Source organism: Mirounga angustirostris, unplaced genomic scaffold (assembly GCF_029215605.1).
Source record: "Mirounga angustirostris isolate CCGP_5_RB_7025 unplaced genomic scaffold, mMirAng1.0.hap1 SCAF_5, whole genome shotgun sequence".
In the NCBI taxonomy this organism is placed as follows: Eukaryota; Metazoa; Chordata; class Mammalia; order Carnivora; family Phocidae; genus Mirounga; species Mirounga angustirostris.
This window is the reverse complement of record NW_026991713.1, coordinates 145,738,161-145,757,304: the sequence shown is the minus strand read 5'-3', so window position 1 is coordinate 145,757,304 and position 19,144 is coordinate 145,738,161. Positions and strand designations below refer to the sequence as shown.

Sequence of the window (19,144 nt, the reverse complement as noted above, 5' to 3'; positions counted from 1 at the left end):
ATTGAAGCATCCAAAAATCATGGTCTTCTTTGTAAAGGGATTCCATGCCTGTAAATGCAGTGGGAAGCGCTGATCTGGGTTATCAGATGTTGGGTGTATTTCTATAATCTCAGGGCCAAAGCATTTCCATTTAAGTGATTAGGATAATTAAGGGAAACGGGTGTTTAGCTTTGATTAGGTCTCATCCCCCCCCCCCCAATCTATTGATCTATTCGAACACTCATCCTAATGCGGCAAGAATAAGCCCAGGAACAATGACAAAATTGATGAGTTAGTTACTCCTTACAGATGCTCCCTCAAGCTTTCGCCTCCAAACTACCGTCTCTCTAATTCCTGATAGTTGTCCCTACTGTATAAATATGTGTGTGTGTGTTAATTAAATACGAAATACACTATGGTTTTGAGGAGAATTTAATTCCAGAGGAATCAATCACTGTGATTCATGCCAGGGAGAAAATCATGAGAAGTCATTTATTTCTGTCTAGTGACTTCATGGGCACGTACTGCACACAGATATGGAAATAACGTAGAGGCCACACTTAGATAGAAATCAGTTCTACTGGGAAGGAATGTCAACTTCTCTTCATAGATACAGGGTCAGAACTTCTTTTGATAACTTTAAAGGGAATACTGGAAATTTTTAGTGAAAAGTTACCTCTCACCCCAAAAGATAGCACAATGACCAAAAAAAAAGGCAAAGAAGGGGAGCGTCTTCTGTATATGTCATATTCATGCACTAAGATTGTATTGTGTGTCTATTCTTTTCTCCTTGACTGGGATGTTGCCTTCCACAAGGAGAGCTCTGTATTGCAGTGGAAATGGCCCTCCATGTGCGCCTTCTCGTCGAAGGCTTCTGACCTGCCGCTAGAAAGTATCAGGCTTTCTCACCTGCCTCGAAACCCTTCACAGCTGAAAGATCCTAATGGTGCTACTTAAAGGATAGGTTTTATTTGCTTCTTTGTGGCCTATCAAGTCAATGATCTGCAACCAGAGAAGTGTGTAATTAGGCCATGACATGACCAAAGGAGTTGTTACATCTTGTCTTGTCACTGGCAAAAGTGTCTACCCACATGGCTGTGACAGCTATGGTCTACTGGGTTTGGAATTTCCTTTAATGTCTCCCCAACTCCTTGTTGGTCCAGTCTGTTGACTATTACAGTCTTGGCTCCCTTTTTTAACGGCTTCAATTACATACATGTTCATCCAATAGCACGTAACAGTTGTTAAGAAGCCATTATAGATTATGGACCAAAGGCAATTAGTTCTCGAAACCAAAATTTGAGCACTTTTTCTTTTAATGTTTATGTGTGTGTGCATGTCTGTAAATTTAAAATAAGAGAAATTCAGGAAATCTACCAGTAATAGCCATGTCTCTTCAGCATTGGGAGCTTTGTGTCCATAAATGCGAGTTTCAAAAATCCTATCGATGCTTCTATCAAGAGCTATACATCCTCTCCTCCATGATTTCAGAGCCATCTCAGTTGTTACCAAATGTAATCATTGTCGATCTGCACAGCAGGTTGGCAGAAAATATAATTATCTTTAGTTATTGTAATTTTTTTTTGGGGGGGGTGAATGCCCAATGGGAACTATTCAATCCATAGAGAAAACAGATAAATTACTGGTGGGTTTGAGAGCAGGAAATTCGACTCTCTTTTTCATCACTAAGTCATGTCTTCGTTACGACTATTTGAGGCTGCAAACCTGCCTTGCCCTGACTTTGTTAACAAGAGCAGGCGGCAGAGACAGTGCAGGACCTGGACTGATGGATATTGGGTTCAAAGTGCAATCATCGGACTTCCCAGAGCACATGGAGAATCTACCTGGGACGAGCACACATGTTCTGCTTCTTTCTGGGACAGTCCAGTTGAAGCCTGCTGTCCTGGACTCATTATTAATAACAGTGCATCCCTTTCTCTGTCTCAAGTGTCACATTCTGGATAATCATTTCTAGGGTCACCCTAAAGACACTGCTTATCTCATCAGGTTGTTCCAGTGTTCTACATGGTACCTGACACACAGAGACACTACCAAAAAAAGTGACTTCAAAAGAGAAATCTACATGGTGAAAAGGAAAAAAAAAATGGCAGGGAAGATACTGTAAGACTGCTTACTTTAAGGAAAGCTGACGTATCAAAATCCAAACATCAGAGAACTGATAAACTGATGGGCTTACGTAGCCCCTCCCCCCAAGTAAGTTTGTCCATAACAAACAAAAACAAATCAAATTACTGATGGAACTCACTGGTTTAAAAAGAATCAGATTCACGCAGAATCCTTCCTACTAAGTTTTAAAAGGCTTGTCCACACCATACTCAGCAGTTGAATAGATTTGGTCACTGTTCTTCCTAAACTCTTTGAATGACTCCAGAATCTGTTTAGGAAATAACAGATTCAAACCCCTGAATTTCAGAGATTCAGGTGGAATTGACATAACCTAGAGATTTTTGGTTTCCTCAAAGCTCATTCTTGCCCTCCAGATTTAAAGCTCTGATGGGAATACACGAAAATAAAAACAAGAACACTTTATGTAGTGCCCTTCATGGGCCGAATCTTTCACAGCCATTGGCTCAATACTTCCAAAACACCCTGTAAGGTGTAATCAATACACACCTAACAGATGAAGTGATGGAATGCAAAGAAATTACTTCTCAAGATTGCTCTAATAAGATGCAATAGAGCCTCATGACTAAGGGCACAGACTCTAGCTTTCAGGCTGAGCCAAAAAACTCAACTCTACCAAGCTCGCCTTCCCAATCTGGAAAATGGAACAACAACATCCACTGTCTAGCCTCAGTGTGACTGACAGCTCAATGGCACGGTGTTTGTAAAGTGCTTAGCACAGTGCCCATCACAGTTGTTAGTATTGTGATGATCATAATTGTGTTGTCATGGTCATAGAGGATGATTTGAATCAAAGATTGCTCACCAACTACATCAAACTTCAGGAAGTCTTAGTAAAATCATGTAAATAATAAAGTCCTCCATTTCCATCTAATGAACATGTTAACAGGGGCACTGTCTTATATATTGCAAGTTTTACTGAAGAAATTTATTTTCGTCTGGTGTGTGTGCCTTATAATGGGAAACTCACAGGCAATATAGGTTTCTTTCTAGTTACTCTAAAGCTGCCTGGAATAACTAGCTTCAGTCTCTCCTCCTGAGGGGACCCTGACTCACCGAAAGGAAAAAACAACAACAACAACAACAAATGAATCAGTTAAGAAAGTGAACTTTACACCAAAAAGAACAAGAATATAAATAAAAATAAGAGTATACTATATACTATATATAAGAGTATACTATATACTATATATATACTAAGTATATATACTTTTATATATACATACATATATATTTTTTCCAACCTGGTGTTCTAATTAAAAAAGTTGGACGTGCTTTTTAGGCACTGGGGTATAGGATATAAATAAAGGCATTAGTGACTCATTTCTGCTACATTTATATTACAAGTTGACAGAGTGTCTTTTCTTAAGTTGCAGAACCCGGGAGAACTCATCAGGGTATGTGAAAGTAGCAGATAAGATAAAGAGCTGAAATCAAGAACAACTTTGAGAAGGCAATGTCAACAAAGGTACAGAGAAGTAACTACTGTTCTGCTGTGATTTGACTCAAGAGGTGAGAATCTGAATCCAAACCAGTTTCCTTCTGACCCTGGATCCTTGTCTCAGCTGAGAGATGCCACGGGATACACTTCTGTCCCCTCTGAGCCTCCATGAACTGACCCTCAGTTCCTTATTCATCTGAGAACCACCCTCGGCCTCACCGAGGTTTATAATGCACTCGCTCTATTTTTCAACAGTGGATTTCTCAGAGAAAATAATTGAAAATATACATGAAAGACAATAGGGGAACTACTATAGAGTTGTCAGCTTTTTTTTTTTTTTTTTTTTGCCAAATAGAAACACTAAAACCAAAAGTGAATGAAAAAAGAAAAAAAAACAAAAAATAAACAACAGCGGCTCCTGGATGGCTCAGTCAGTTAAGCGTCCAACTCTTGATCTCAGCTCAGGTCTTGATCTCAGGATTGTGAGTTCAAGCCCCGCGTTGAGCTCCATGCTGGGCGTGGAGACTACTTTAAAAAAAAAAAGAAAGAAAAAAGAAAGCAAAACAAAGCTGCCATTCACTGTCCTCATCATTTCCTAAAAGAAAAGCTCTTTGTAATGGCATCTGAGAAAAACACCTGGCTAAAGCCTGACCCCTCCCAAGACCAGGGGGCTAAAAAACTAAAAACCTCGCTCACATTACGTTGTCCCTGGCCTTCTCCTGTCCCAGCGACCCAGTAAATATGTCATCAGCAGCAGTCACCAGGTCTCCAACTGGCCTTGGGAGACAGTGCTTTAAACAAAGCCCCAGGATAAGATCTCGAGATCTCTCCCTGCACCCATCACAAAGAATGATGGGGCTTGCTGTGGATTCTTAACCAGAAACAGTTTCAACCCCTATTGAACTGGGTTCAGATAGCAGGGCTGGGAAAACAATGACATTTCTCTCCTTTGTCTGTCTCCTTTGCATTGTCTACCCTCATTAAGGGATCTGCATTATCCACAGATAAAGCTTTCTATATTCTATGGCACAGCAAGAACAAGTAAAATCGTTAAGCCCCTGAAGTACAGCAATATTTTTAAAATTAACCTTTCTACCAAAAAAAAGAAAAAAAAAACCCCACAAACAAACCAACCCCCCCCCCCCAAAAAAACACACCAAAAACCAAAAAACCTTTTAAAAAAACCCCTCCAACAGTAAATTAAATGTTCCATTCAGGATGCTCACAACAAGCCCTTAATTTTTAGTCTATATCATGTGATAAGAATTCCAAATAAGGGCGCCTGGGTGGCTCAGTTGGTTGAGGGACTGCCTTCTGCTCAGGTCATGATCCTGGAGTCCCTGAATCGAGTCCCGCGTCGGGCTCCCTGCTCGGCGAGGAGCCTGCTTCTCCCTCCAACCCTCCCCCCTCTCATGTACTCTCTCTCTCTCTCATTCTCTCTCTCTCAAATAAATAAATCTTTAAAAAAAAAAAAGAGTTCCAAATAAAATGCTACATCATTTGAAATGCAATTACTAGCCTTCCTTTAATGATGACATTTCTCTAGTATTTAATCTGAATCCAGGAAGTAAAAAGTCTTAAAATAGATAGGGCGTATCTTCACTAAATGGAAATCCATGCAAATTCTTTTACTTTTTCAGTTTGGATCAAACTAAGATTTTATATAACAATTTAGTTCTATATCCTGTAGTTATGCTTATGATGAAAATATTATGAGAAGGTAGAGAGATGTTCTTTCCCTATCTTTCCATACATCTGTCTTCCTCCTTCCTTCCTTCCTTTCTTCCTTCCCTCTCTCCCTTACCTCCTCCCTTCCTCCTTCCCTCTTTCTGTTCTTTTGCTCTCTCTCTCTTCCCATTCATCCACCCACACATCCATCTCTTCATTCACCCATCTGTGTACGTACGTATGTTTCTATCTCTATCACCTATATAAATTTAAATAGGAGTAGACCAAATTCTCCATGACCTCAGACACAGGCCTACTTCTGCCTCCTGAGTTTTAAGAAATAACTACTAATCTATTTCTCTGTGAATGGAAGCTTTTATTCATAGGTTATGACGATCACATTTAAAAAATGTTCTAGCATGTGGCCTATGATACCTGAATTTGACAAGTCCTCTCCTCCTTGTATTAAGATTTACCTAGATACTCTTATGAGTCCTTTGTGAGGGCCTAAGGCACAGGTGTATGTGTGTGTGTGTTTTTTAGCATATGTCTATGTATACATAGACACACAACATACACACATATATTTGAGTATGTATATATATTCCAAACGCAGAGAGCAAGATAATTGATACTAGGGCATTGTCACTGGGTTTCCATTAAGTTCGTCTATGAAACTGCCAATATTCTGTATGGTCAAAGCTCCTGACTTTGGGGGATTTTTAAAGGAAATGCATGTTTTATGTGAAAGAAGAAATGGCCCTGGTAACTGTTAGTGCAATGGGATCATTATGAAATTTCCAAGTGAACCACCCTGTATTACTTTCTTCTCTAGCTGCTGGAATCTGTTTCCCCTCTGCCCTAACATGGGGGACATTCTCATGCACTGGTTGTTAGGAGATGTTAGAATGTTGAGCAAGCAGGACAAGCATGACAAATGTCTGCCTTTCTGGAGAGAGAACATTTTTATCAAAGCTATATACACATCATACATATACCCCCAGATATTTGTGGCACAAGTCACTGAACAGGGAATATCCCCTCCCGCCCCACCTCCTGGTTCAGCTGCTCACAGATGCATCCACAACCAAGTCATAAAACACAATGAAACCAAGAGCCAATCCATAAAGAAAAGCCTGCCCCAGGCTTAATTCAAGCAAGCCATTCATCGAGCTAATGTGATGGTGGACCTGTCGAATCCAGAACGCATCACGGACACATCAGCAACACCAAGTGGCATGCAATGACCAGATGACCGTCGGCCCCACTGCCATGCTTTGATTGGTTCAAGCTCAGAAAACCATCCCCTCTGAGAGTTTGGACAGTTGGCTTTCCCTCCATCAGAGTGAGATTAAAAATGAAGATTTGGTGAGTCAAGTGCTTACCACACATTTCCTAAATGCCAAGGAGAGATATCTGCCTATTCCCATTAAATCTGTCAGTGAGACTATCAAATTACCTAGTCCAGGCAGGTCTCTTTCTTTTGGGGAAATCTCTGCCCACACCAGATGGTCTTCATTCTGGAGGTCAGCATTCAAAAACTCTCAGGGTGCTCCCAGATAATCAGCATGTGATCATTTAACCAAGGAGATGTTGGGGAGGGAGTTGCAAGGTGCCCATCAAGGACCTTCTGGACAGTCCTGAGGTTACTGGAGTTCAATATTTTCCAAAGGTCCCTGAATCTTTAATTTGATGAGGGCTTAATTTGTGCTGATAAAAGGAAAAATTCTACCGAGTGGGGACACCAAGCTTCTTCTGCTTTCCATAGGCCTGACGAGCGAATCTCATGATTACAAGTAAAGTTAGTTGCGGTTTCTCTTTTCATCCTGTTGACAACCAGTGAGCGTTACCCAAACGCTCTCAATTCCTGCTGATTTTGCTTCCTATTCTGAAGGAGTTTTTTTGGGTTAAGAAGTTTTTTCTCTTTGTCATCCTGCCTGTCTTCTAGACGAGAGGAACCAAGAATCTATCACTGCTGATACTAAGCTGCGATCATGTAAAAATAAATTATTATACAACTGCTCTGAGATAAATTCTAGAAACTTGGCATCTTTCACCTAGATTCAAAAGCTATTCTGATAATTTCATATTTTCCCCAAATATGTGTCTTCTATCAAAGGGAAGGGTCTTCCTTCTCTTCACCTGCTTACTGGAAATATAAGGAAGTACCACCATGTCATAAATATGCTTTATAAATCGAACCAGAAATATCATTTTAAAGATTGTTTTCTGGTAATTTGCCTATCACTGCATTTACCTCAATGCAATAATCCCATATGTGGCAAGTGTCTTGCTTATAATAAAGTTAAAGAGGGCTGGTAATCAATTTCCACAGCAACCAAGAAGACCCAATGTACAAATTTCTTTCATGAACAGCAAGAGGCCAATTACGTGGACAAGAGTATATTTACTTGGTTTCTTTCTACAGAAACGATTATACCAACGTGGGAATTGTAGAGTCATTCAAGATTTACCAAGACTGAGGGCAATTTTCAGTAGGACACGTTGCCAATGAGAAATCTCCATACTGTTAAAATACCAGATTTTATACACAAATTTGCATTGGGTGCCCCCCAATACAGCAACACTTTAACTTAATTTTCAAATGAATGCCAATAGAGATGGCCAGATTCTCAAGTAATTCTATTTAAGAATAGTATTAAATATTGTTTATTTTTTAAAAGTGTCTAGATGGGTCTTATTGAAGAAAGCAATTTAAATTATATCTTTATAATTAACCTTTTTTCCAACTTGGGGGAAGATGCACTTATACTGAGAAGCAAGATAAAAATCCAAAGAAATAAATCCATTTAAGATTCTTATAATTATACAGCAGGCTAAAGTTACTGTGATTATAATTATATACAAAGTGGGTGTTTGAGAATTCAGCATCTAGAGATATTTTCATAAAAATAATTAAGGGTTGTAGATGAACCACATTACAATTGATACTTTGTGAATCTTCAGTGTGCAGAGTTTAATAGCATTAAGACTTTTCATTTGTAGAATGAGCTCCAGGATTTCAAGATTGCGATCAGTTTTATGAGCTTTATTGACCCTCTCTAGTTTCCTAAGCTGGTGTCAAAGTGTGAAGATAGTAACGTACATAAAAACACGTTTTGCATCTTGGCAAGAGGATATTGGGTAACTGGATAATTTATGTATTTAGAACTGCATCTTAACAGTTGTTTGGATTTCTTTGGAGGCGCCCTCCGGCCCTGAGAACTCGTTAGGGCTGTTTATAAGAAAACAGTAATAATACCTACATACAACCAGATAGCAGACCTCACTTCTATCTCGCCAAAGAGCCATTTGTTAAAAGTGTATGCATGGGGTTTTCAAAGTGCAGCATTTAGGGTTCAGGAGTTGATTTTGCTTTCTTCTACCTTGGAAGAAATCTGCAGCTACATTGAGCTAACGACACACCTTGTGGGAAATGGAATGGAGCCGCAGAGAAAGCACACGGCAGCAAACCGAGAGAGGAACTAAGTCACAACAGGCCAGGTAGGAAGGAGCACCAGTGGCTGCTGACACTTCCCATTTGGAGGTCAAGTACATCGCCTGCTTACCTGTCTGACCCAGCATGCCTCAGCCACACATGCAAAGTGTTACCATCACTGTTTTATCCATGAGACGTATGTTTAAATTAAAGGAGTCATTACCAAAAATAAGCACCCTCGATGACATTTGTGCATGCAGAGCATCTGAACATCCACATTTATGTCCTCAGAAAACAGAGCCAACGGGTTGCATTCAAACAGGGAAACGCACACTTTGTTTTTTGGTTTTTTTCCCCAGGCACCTACACGAAAATAGCCGTGGCTTGTCATTTCAGAAACCGAGTCGTCTGTCAAGCCTGGGCCATGGGTAATGGAGCTCCTCCACCCCCCACGCCCACCCCCGCCATCCATTCTGACTTCTGCATTTCTTAGACCCTCTCTGTCCCCCTTCCACTGCCAGTCTCAACATGTGGTGCGCATTACAAATACACGCTGGCTGATCTTAGTAGGATCGGACTCGGGGCACTGCTGAAAGAGTGAATCTCCTTAGGAACGCCAGGTACATCTCCCCCATGCCTTTGTGTTGGATTAAAAAAAAAAAAAAAAAGGCAACAGAGGGAATGCTTTACTGGGTGTAAAAAATTGCAAAAAAAAAAAAAAAAAGCTGGCGGGGAAGCGGGGTGATTAAATTGGAGGAAAACCTGCACGATCACCTTCTGGTGTTCTTCCGGTGAGTTAGAGGAGACCAGGACTGCTGCTTGCACAGAAGCCCGTGGGAAGGCTGTACAGGGACCGTATGTGTGTGCATGCAAGGTGCACTGTTGTAGGGATTTAGAAAGATCTGAAAAGCAACTCCACTGGCACAAAACGTAGCATTTCGGGTTTTAGCGGAGAGGGCGAGAGTTTAGGCTGTTCTAGGCTTGATGGTTCATCCTCTCTCTATGTGACGCTGTTTACCTTCACCGTGGGACCTGATTTTTGGGTGCTGCCTCCCCAGCAGTCATGCATGCGCACCAGAACCAGACGAGAATCTCGTCTCCCACCAGCTAAGTCCATCTCCAGGTAGCTGTCAAGCAGGAGGAGGGGCACTCTTACCTGTCACTGTAGGCAGTGGCAGTGGCAGGGGTTGGCTGGGCGTAGCGGTATGCAGCATAACCACCCTAAAACGCAAGGAGAAATCGGACTTAGGAATGCACAGGAGGCCGACTCAGGGGCGCTGCGACTGTGAGGCCGCAGCTGAACAGCAGTAACCCACATCTACCAGTCTAATGCGGAGGTTAATGAAAGCTTAGTACCAGAGCAGAAGTACAAAAACACACTGGCGAGACAGGGGCTTGGATACCGACCCCAGCTGGTTGTTAAAGGTTAGCGGTTGTAAGCATTTCCCAAAGGAAGAACCCAGACACCCTTCTAAAGAGATGTACCTAGACGGTTAATGGTGACTGTGTTGGGGTGGGGAGGATTATGGGGGATTCTCTAAACACTCTTGTGTACTTGGCTGAACTTTCCAGATTTTCAAAAAGGATTATGCTTTACCTTTACTTATCAGCTACTAACTTATGGCTTATTCAAACTCTCGTATTACCTCCTTAAAAATCCAATGTAGGTTGAGCTAATGCCCTCCTGTCTTACACTGATATTTATAAAAAAAAAAAGATAACGCTTTGATTGAAAGTTTATTAGTCATCTCTTGCCTATGGAGCTGTTCAACCACTGAAGCAATTAAAGAAGACTGTGTTTAGCTTTCTAAGTGTTGCATAAGTATTTAGAAAAATGGAAATGGTGAACACTTGTTAAAAATTGTCTTTTCCGCTAAAGATATCACACTGTTCAGATAGGGAATTTGTTTGGTGTGGAAAATATGATAAAACTTTCCAATTTGTAAATAAAATAATTAAGAGAGAGAAAAACCCGAAAAAAATAATGAACATTTAGTTGCATGTAGCAGTTATTGCAATTGTTCAGTTAAGCAGAGGACAAGCAAATGGTCATATTCGAAAGGAATTGTGTTCATGGAGCATTGATTATCAAACTGTGAAAATAACTGAGCTTCTTGCTCAGCAGACCACAGCGATACATCAACCACTGTCGAGTGCTCTCACACAATTAACAAACAGGATCCAGTCTCTACCAATAACACAGGGAACACTCAGGTTCTAATTAGAATTCACAGTCCCATAATCCTCTGAGGCAACAGTTCTTACCCTCACCATAAAGGGGCAACTCTGAACAGACTGATGTGTTCCAGGACCCCCCAACCGTCAAGGTACTCGTGTGTCAGAGGGGATCTAACAACAAAATCAGGAGTGAGGGGTATGTTACACTTAGCTTCGTGTGTAGGGGACAACCAAGTGGTAAGACAAGGAGACAGATGCTGGAAAGAGGATCTTCTGAAATGTGGACAAAGTGGTCTCAATAATTTATTTCTACCATCTTCTAACTTTCAGAATACATCTGCCACGACTTACATAGCAACTCAAAAATCTAGTCTGTTCTTAAAGAAATGTGTCCTTTGGATCAGCCCTGGAGAAGGCACAATCCAAGACATCCTGAAAGATAATCCCCAAGCATTTAGAGCCAGTATTACAAACACGTCTCCCTTGAAAAATAATGTGGAAGTTAAAAAAAAAGAGGTCTTAGCCAGACACCACCTGGTGTTCCAAACACCATATTCTCTAATTAGGAACAGGGAAACTCATTAAATGTGCTGAGGAGCTGTAAAACCCAAGCAGTTGTCACACCAGCACCAAGCTCAAGATACAGAATGATGGGCTGGGGGGAAATCAGGTCACCAGATTTCTGGAGTCATTCTTTTTATCTGCTTGTCCATCTCCTTGGCTTTCATGATGCGTCCAGAAAGGCACAGGTGTGCAGGTGTGTATATTAAACAATGAGGCACGGAGGGGCTGGAGCTGGCTCGTTGATTGCTAGAAGGCACTAACTGCCATTAGCTGAAAGCTTGGATGGAGAAAGTGTGTGTGTGTGTGTATGTGTGTGTGTTTTTCTCTCCCGAAATAAAAAGTAAAAGCCATTGCAAAGGTATTTGCATCAAAGGCCAGGTAAATCAATCATAATTTGGTGACTGTGAATTTGGCCCCAGAAAAGATTTCTAGCAACCCCCCCCACCCCGTGCATACCCTCTAGGTTTGAACTCAGTATGTGTCCCCAGCTTCCATGATTGTTTCCATCAGTGAAAATGGGTAGCCAGTTTGATAAGTGCAAAGAACAGCTGTAGTGCAAATAGCAGATAACGAAAATGAGCCTCACCGACTGCCAGTTGATATTTATCGTATGAACATAAAATGGATGTGTGTGCAACCGGGATCCTTCTGCACAGCAGATGTGCTTGTCTATGACGCCTTGGAAGGACCCATCCTCTCCATTATTTTCACGTGACTTGCCCATTTAGACAAAATAAGTGTGTGCTTCTATGCGAGACAGCAAAAATGGTCAATGCTCTGACAATATCCTGGTCTTGGATATTTAGGAATCTGTTTACCAGCATTTCCTATTTAAGACTCAAGGTCATAGTTTGCCAAAGTCTGTGGAGCCAGTGGAGAGATTTTGACCTTGAGCAGGGGTCTCCTTCCCGTCCAGTAGGTCTGTTGGTGAGGATAGCAATGTTCTGCCTCTGAGCTAATCCAGTTGTCACTGGTCCTAAGTGACTATTGAACACTTGAAATGTTGGCTGGTAAAACAAACTGCAGTTTTTAATTTGTTTAATTTGAGTTAATTTGACTTTACATGTCAAGGCCACATGGGGCTGGTGGCTTCAGTACTGGACAGTCCAGGTCTAAGTGATCCCTCAAATAGGTAATAAGCAGAAAAAGAAAAGGCTCAGGGGGCTTGATACCACCATGTCTATATACTGCGTTGTCTTCTTTTGCTATTTTTCTTTTGTATGAAATCCACATTAGGGGAATAACAGAGTTGTGTATTAACTCTGTGTGTGTGTGCATACACTGTAAAATGATAAAAAAATACAAATTGCTTTAATTTGCCTTTCTAACAGGTGACTCTAATCAATTTTATTGCTCCATATTTTGCAGCTCGCTGAGCATAGCCAGAGCTTCTGCAAGGTTCTGTGCTAATGTCTGAAAAAGGAGCGCTCACTTCCATTTGCTGGCACCAAACCACGTTCATGTTGAAACCAGTCTGCCTGAGCTTAGGACAAAAATGCATCCTTAACAATTAGGTTTTTCCCACTACCAGACCAAATGGCAAGCACAACATGGTTCTCTGCTTCCTACTCATAAACTATACTCATTTTTCACGTATTGGGCAGCGAGCTATAAATGAGGCCTTATATAAAATATAAATTTTAAATGGCCATTATGAATTCTCCCTCCCACCTCTGCCACCATCACCAGAAGTGGCCACAAAGATCCCGACTCATATTGTCAGAAACATTTCCTTTGCTAGCGAGACCTCTGGAGGTTGGGGTGAGTTACTGATTGAGAACCTCTAATGGTGTTCCAACAAAGCATTTTCAAAACTGTACTTTGTGGAATACTAATAGAGGAAAAGAAACCTTTCCATGACCAAACGGGTTTGGGAAATGCCATATTAAACAAAACGAAACTGGCTACTCCATCTGTGGAACTTTCTAAAACAATATTGATGAGCACTGTAAATCCTTAGTGCATCTCAGAGTCATTTAACAAAGGAAATCACATTTTTTAGTTTAGAGCATACTTTTGGAAAATGATGTTCTAGTATCCAAATGACGTAGGAAGAGAGGTGAAATGTTCGTGTCCTGGTGGAGACATGGGGATGGGTAGTGCTGTAAAGTCTGTGTGTGTGTGTGTGTATGTGTATTTTCTCTTCAGCTTAACTGTATAAAGTAGCAAAGGGCTTAATCCTAGACAGAAGCCTCCCCATTTCTAAGAATACCCAAGGATCTCATTTTGTGCAGTCTACAAGGTGGATTGGTATATACTGGTGTGTGTGTGTGTGTGTGTATTTATTTATTTTTACTAAAACATTTATAAGAACATTTGCAAAATGAAACACTTAAACATAAGTAATTGCTCCCTAATTAATCTGCATCATACATTCAGCTGTTTTTGAATTGTGGCAATTGAAAATCACTTTTCCTGAAACGTAAAAATAAAAGTTGATCTCAGGAATTTAAATTATTTTGTTCTCGCCTAGATCCAAGTACCCCCCCTTTTGTACTAGATTTCTCATTAAAACTTGATTAATTCTCATGGTTAAAAAAGAATATACTTTCTTAATTGACTTAATACAGAACAAAAATGGGAATTGCATGTTACAGGGAAATCCATGTAATAAAACTCCCACTGATCATCCTTAGTTTTATGTTCTTCTTTCATTTTATTTGACAGTTTTAATGTTGGTTATAGACCATATTGGGAGACTCGGCCAGCTACACTCCAATGGATGTGTTGCTCTTTTTTCTTCCTACAAATTGGTTCATTTGGGGGTTGCTTCCGCAGTCAGTAATAGGGTTGAAAGCTATAGCAATAGGTGTGAAATAAATTTATAAGAAGCTACAATGAAACGTTAGCTGTGCTGACCCTCAGTGCTGGATGAATAAGTTTTTTGCTTAACCATTCCAGTTGACTCCAGGAACCTACTACAAAGTTACCCAGACAGTTGAAACAATGAAACCTTGCAAGTCTTTTCACTGAATTTATATTAATTGGGTGTAGATGCATTTTAAGCCGGGAAATTTATAGCCAAGTCAGATCTCCATTTTGATACACTCATGATCTAGCGAACAGGGGAAATCTGAGGATGTGCATCTCTATTCTAGAAGCATTCACATCGAACCTGGAAAATTCAGTTAAGTCTTTCCTCCTCCTATGTTAGAGAACATCTCCCCTCCCCAGAATTGTCTTGTTAGTAGGATTTCACAGCAAACCCACAATCATAGTGATGAGTTTTTCCACCAGTCGGGATTTCATACCTGCAGCAATTTATTGCCATACACAGGCTCTTGATACACTACTCTATAAGGAAACAGAAATGTAATGTTTTCAATGCAAAAATGAAATAAATAAAAGAAAATGCATAAGTCAGACAGAAATTCCAGAGCAATTCATTTACAAGTTTGCTTCTCTTACTTCACTAAGGCCTTCTGAGAATGACCCATCAAACCAAAAGAAGGAGGTTTTAGCTGCCGAGCTCTGTAACCCAGTGTATCAAGAAGGTGCGGGTGGGGATCAAACCCTACTGATTGTATTTATGCCATAACCTGTGTTTATTTTTAGAGAAGAAAAAAGGATACTTTCATGGCTTCTTACCCTTCTAAGCATAACACAACAGTTGAAGTTAACTACTTCAAATTTCTCTCTTTATCTCATGATTAGAATTCTCTGGAAAACCTGAGGATTTAGCTTCGATGCCTAATTATTGAGGCAGTTAAGATGACAATACAGAGCAACCATAACTGTATCAATGCCTTTATTTTAAAAATCTAATATCCCATAACAACAGAGAGTGCAATTGAATTTTGTGAATTAATGAATCACGTTGAAGCTACCAAAGCTACTTTTAATATATATGACTGGAAAAATTATGTGTGCATGCATGTGTCTAGAGAAGTTGCCAATAATGTATGTATCAAGGATATGTCACAACCTCATTCAAGTCCAACGCCAACAAGATCTCAAGTAGAACCCCTCGGACAGACTGGGATGCAATTTTTAGATGTGGGAGTTTTTTTGTGGGCAAGCTTAATCTTTCATGTGACTGGTTCTAGTTTAAAGTGAAATTTTCCAGTTCTAGGGCAGACATCGATGTGGTGGAATGCTGTAAGAGATTATGGGACCTGCCCCATAAATGTGTGTGTGTGTGTATCTTAACCTTTACTTGGCCTTAGATTTAGTAAATTTAAGCCTGTGGACTATGCGTGTCAACATTCTAGTCTCTTCTCTCTCTCATTCCCATTGCTTATTGGAAAGTTTCAAGTAGAGATACTGTTCTCCATGACCCTCCTACCCCATTATCCTCCTCATTATCCTCTTATTTCTCATCTTCCTCCTTTCCTTTCACTGCATTTCTCAGAGTTTGGCTCAGTGAGGGCAAGGACGTTACTCTGTTGGCTCTGGGCTTAAGCACTGAACTCTGAAGCCAGATCACGTGGGCTCAGACCCCAATGTCAGTGAACATTTCTGGACAAATCATTTCATCTCTTTTCTGAGGGAAAGTGACCCCTCTGAAAACAAAAGTGGAGCTAACGGGTGAAGGCAATTCCTCCCCTGCAGTGCTGAGGGGAGGAGGGAAGGCAGTAAAGATAGTAATGCTTAAGTCCTTTGTGGAGTTGCCCCTGTGGTGTCTGAGCTGCCTAATATTAGCTGACTCGCAGCCAACTCCCGATGAAAGTGGGGTCCCAGAAATAAGGACTTAGGGTTTATTTGGAGAAGTTCTGTGTTCCAGTTATTCATGTTTACATGGGTGAAATGAGGACACCTCTTTAAGATCCATGGATGGCAGAGTGACACGAATTCAGAAATAATTGTATTTAGCCATGGCATCAGCCAGGAACTTGTATAATGGAATTTAAGAATCATGTGATCAGGCACTGGAATCTCACTGAAACATACCAGCCTCATGGCTGCATGGATGGGTGGCCTGCCTGTTCTATCGTCTATCAGTGTTTCTCTCTTTCTCGGTCTCCCCTCCCCACTGTCTTCTCTTCCCTTCCTTCCAGTGCTCCACTCTCTCACTCCACTTTCCACTGAGTTAGTACCTTCTTTTTAAATAGCTCTATTATAATGGCCTTATTTCCATTTTCAATAGTTATCTTTTGATCAAACGCCATACCCTTGGATTGCTCCCTGAGCTGGGGAAGACAAACGTCTGGATAAATGCAGTTAAGCCACACTTGCTTTCAGCCTGTGGCCAGTTCTGGTCTCCTGAGATCCATAGCTTCACCCCCAAATAGAATGGATTGCTTTGTAGGCCCAGGGAACTTAGTCCTTCTACGTCAATTTTCGAACAGGTTGTCAATCCCATGGATCACTACCACTATTATTTTTTTTCTCTTTACTGTGACTCACTTTTTCATGAAAAAAAAAAAAATCATTTAAATGTGCACCACTAAGCAATCATGGCGAACTTGCAGATTAGATAGGCTAGTTATGTAAGATAAATTCCTATCTTCTGAAATAAAAGTAAGTGTGTGTGTGTGTGTTTGTGTGTGTGTGTGTGTGTGTGTGTGTATAGCATGTCCTTGGGTAGAAAGGACCCAGGTAATGACCTTTCATACTGTCCTTCCTGACTTCGAAATCCATTACATCCTCTCTGATGAATGGCCATCCACACTGGGCCGAGCATGTCCCCTGTGGCCAGAGTCTGAGCTTCTCCTGCAGGTCTTTCAAATCCTATGTGCTCCGTTAGGACTGAGAAATGCCCAAGGCCTCCAACATCAGGTGTGTGTGTGGGGGGAGGGATGGAAAGACCTTGCAGGACAGAGAGAAGGGGTGGAGGCCATGGTCTAGTGCATGTGTTGTGACAGCTTCTGAGGGGGGACAGTGCTTGAGCAGGAAGAACTGGAGGGTGGCCTGCCTGTGCCGTCCTTAGCAGTGACCAAAGCTAGAAGCTCACTACTCTACCCAGTAAAGTGAACATGAAAGAGGACATTTAAACCTGTTAGAGGTGGCCCAGGTGTCTAACGCCTGTCCCAGGACCTCTCAGGATTGCCCTAACCCTATTTATTGTGCACTATTTTTAATGAGATTGAAGGAGCAAGCCAGAAACTTCCTTTAAATAAAATAGAACCTCGCATACTTTCTTATGAACCTTGTTAATCACCATTCCTTCAAGAAACGGTGCCCTGGGGACAGTTCCAGTCGTAAGAACAGACCAGTACCACAAGGGAGGCAGGGGTGGCAGCTTGAAAAAGCACATTCCAGATTGTAAGGTACTTCTAGCCAGGAGGAATCCTGCTCTGTAAACTCTAAGAGTACAGGAAATATTCCTATTCTTTCTTTCCCTTAAATGGACATAAGGCCATCGATGAGCCCTTGTTCTGCTGCCGTAACGGGCGGTCTAGTCCCTCACTGTGCCCCACAGACACACATTACCTGGCAGCAATATTCCCAACTTGCCATCTTACGCAGAGCAGTATAGTCAGGAAGGTCTGCAAGGCCTGGACTACCTTCTCGGAAAGAGGACAGAAACAAGTGCTGGGTAAACAAGGCTCCAAGTTATTTCAGTAAGTGCTTCTGTCCCCTAATTGCCTGTTTGGAAACACCCCCTGAAATACCTTATTGTCATATAATATGAACAGCGGAAAACTGATCTAAATTTTTTTTTTTTTTTTGGCTAGAAGAGTGGCTTGCAAAGAATGAGAGAAACAGTCTTCTAAACCTTGACACCGGGGAAGCGCAGCATGGCAAAGACAAGACACGCCGCCCCCAGACAGAATCTCTCTGCGGGCGTCACCCAGACACCTGTCGGGGCTACGCCACTATGCCCGGCAGGCTTGGCCCAGATATGAGGAATCTGGGGGAAACAAAACCACTAAAGGAACTTAAAGGACAAAGGGACCTTTTTCGTAGCTTTCCTCCCTGAATGGAATTTATCTTCCTGCGTAGTCTGGAAGCTAGCACATTTGCTCCCTTCTGCATGTCTCTGCTCCCTCCATTTGCTTTGTTCTCATGGATTTCCATTTGTGGTCTCTAGGGCCAACCAGCACAGACACATCTGCCCACTTCTCTTTCTAGTGCATTCTTTCCCTGTGTCTGTGATCCAAGAGACTCTGCGTTTGGGCAGCTCCTCCCTCCTGCTACTCAAACATCTAAGAGGCAGGGAAAGACGCCCACCAGATATATCCACAGGACAGCACAAATTAATAGTCAATTGCTGTCAGTTTACAAATGAAGAAACTGAGGCACAGAGAGGCGGGCACTCCCCCCCCATCCCCACTGGTGGCTGTTGATGGAGATAGTTTTCTTTTTTGTTTTCTGGGTTGTTTGTTTTTTTTTTTTTGGTTGTCTTTTTCCTTCATTTTTCATCCCTTCTCTTCTCCCCATTTCCCAAATTAAAAAAAAAAAAAAAAAAGAAAAAAAAAAGCCCTAAACTTAGGTATGCTCTATCTAGAGGCTACACTGGGGGAGGGTGTAGACTGATGTTGGGTTCATTAGGTTTGTAAGGATGTGGATGGGCTTGAGGATGCCCAGCCCCAGCCTGCCTGTTTATAATGGTATGCATTGAAAGTTTTTTGTTTTTTTTTTTAAAGAGGATATTTAGAGGCATGGATTAAACTACACAAAAAATAAGAAATTGGTTGTTCACTGGGTGTAGGTTGTTCATTTTATTATGAAAAAAATACTAACCCACAGATTATAATAAATGTATTTGATGCAATGACAGAACTCAACTATATGCATCATTGATGGAGATTAATAATACTATGTCTCAAAACTGTAATTATTTGAAA

General features: G+C 41.2%; 1 protein-coding gene across 8 annotated transcripts in view; it reads right to left on the bottom strand.

Moving 5' to 3' along the window:
* The window catches only part of RBFOX1 (RNA binding fox-1 homolog 1), a 335,670-nt gene that overhangs the window by 26,601 nt on the left and 289,925 nt on the right, over positions 1 to 19,144 (bottom strand). For all 8 annotated transcript variants that reach the window (XM_045874916.3, XM_045874922.3, XM_045874920.3 and 5 more), the window contains 2 exons: positions 14,666 to 14,708; positions 9,829 to 9,893 (listed from right to left, as the gene is read on the bottom strand). In XM_045874916.3, the coding sequence (XP_045730872.1) occupies positions 9,829 to 9,893; positions 14,666 to 14,708 (108 nt within the window). The remainder of the gene's footprint in view (positions 1 to 9,828; positions 9,894 to 14,665; positions 14,709 to 19,144) is intronic.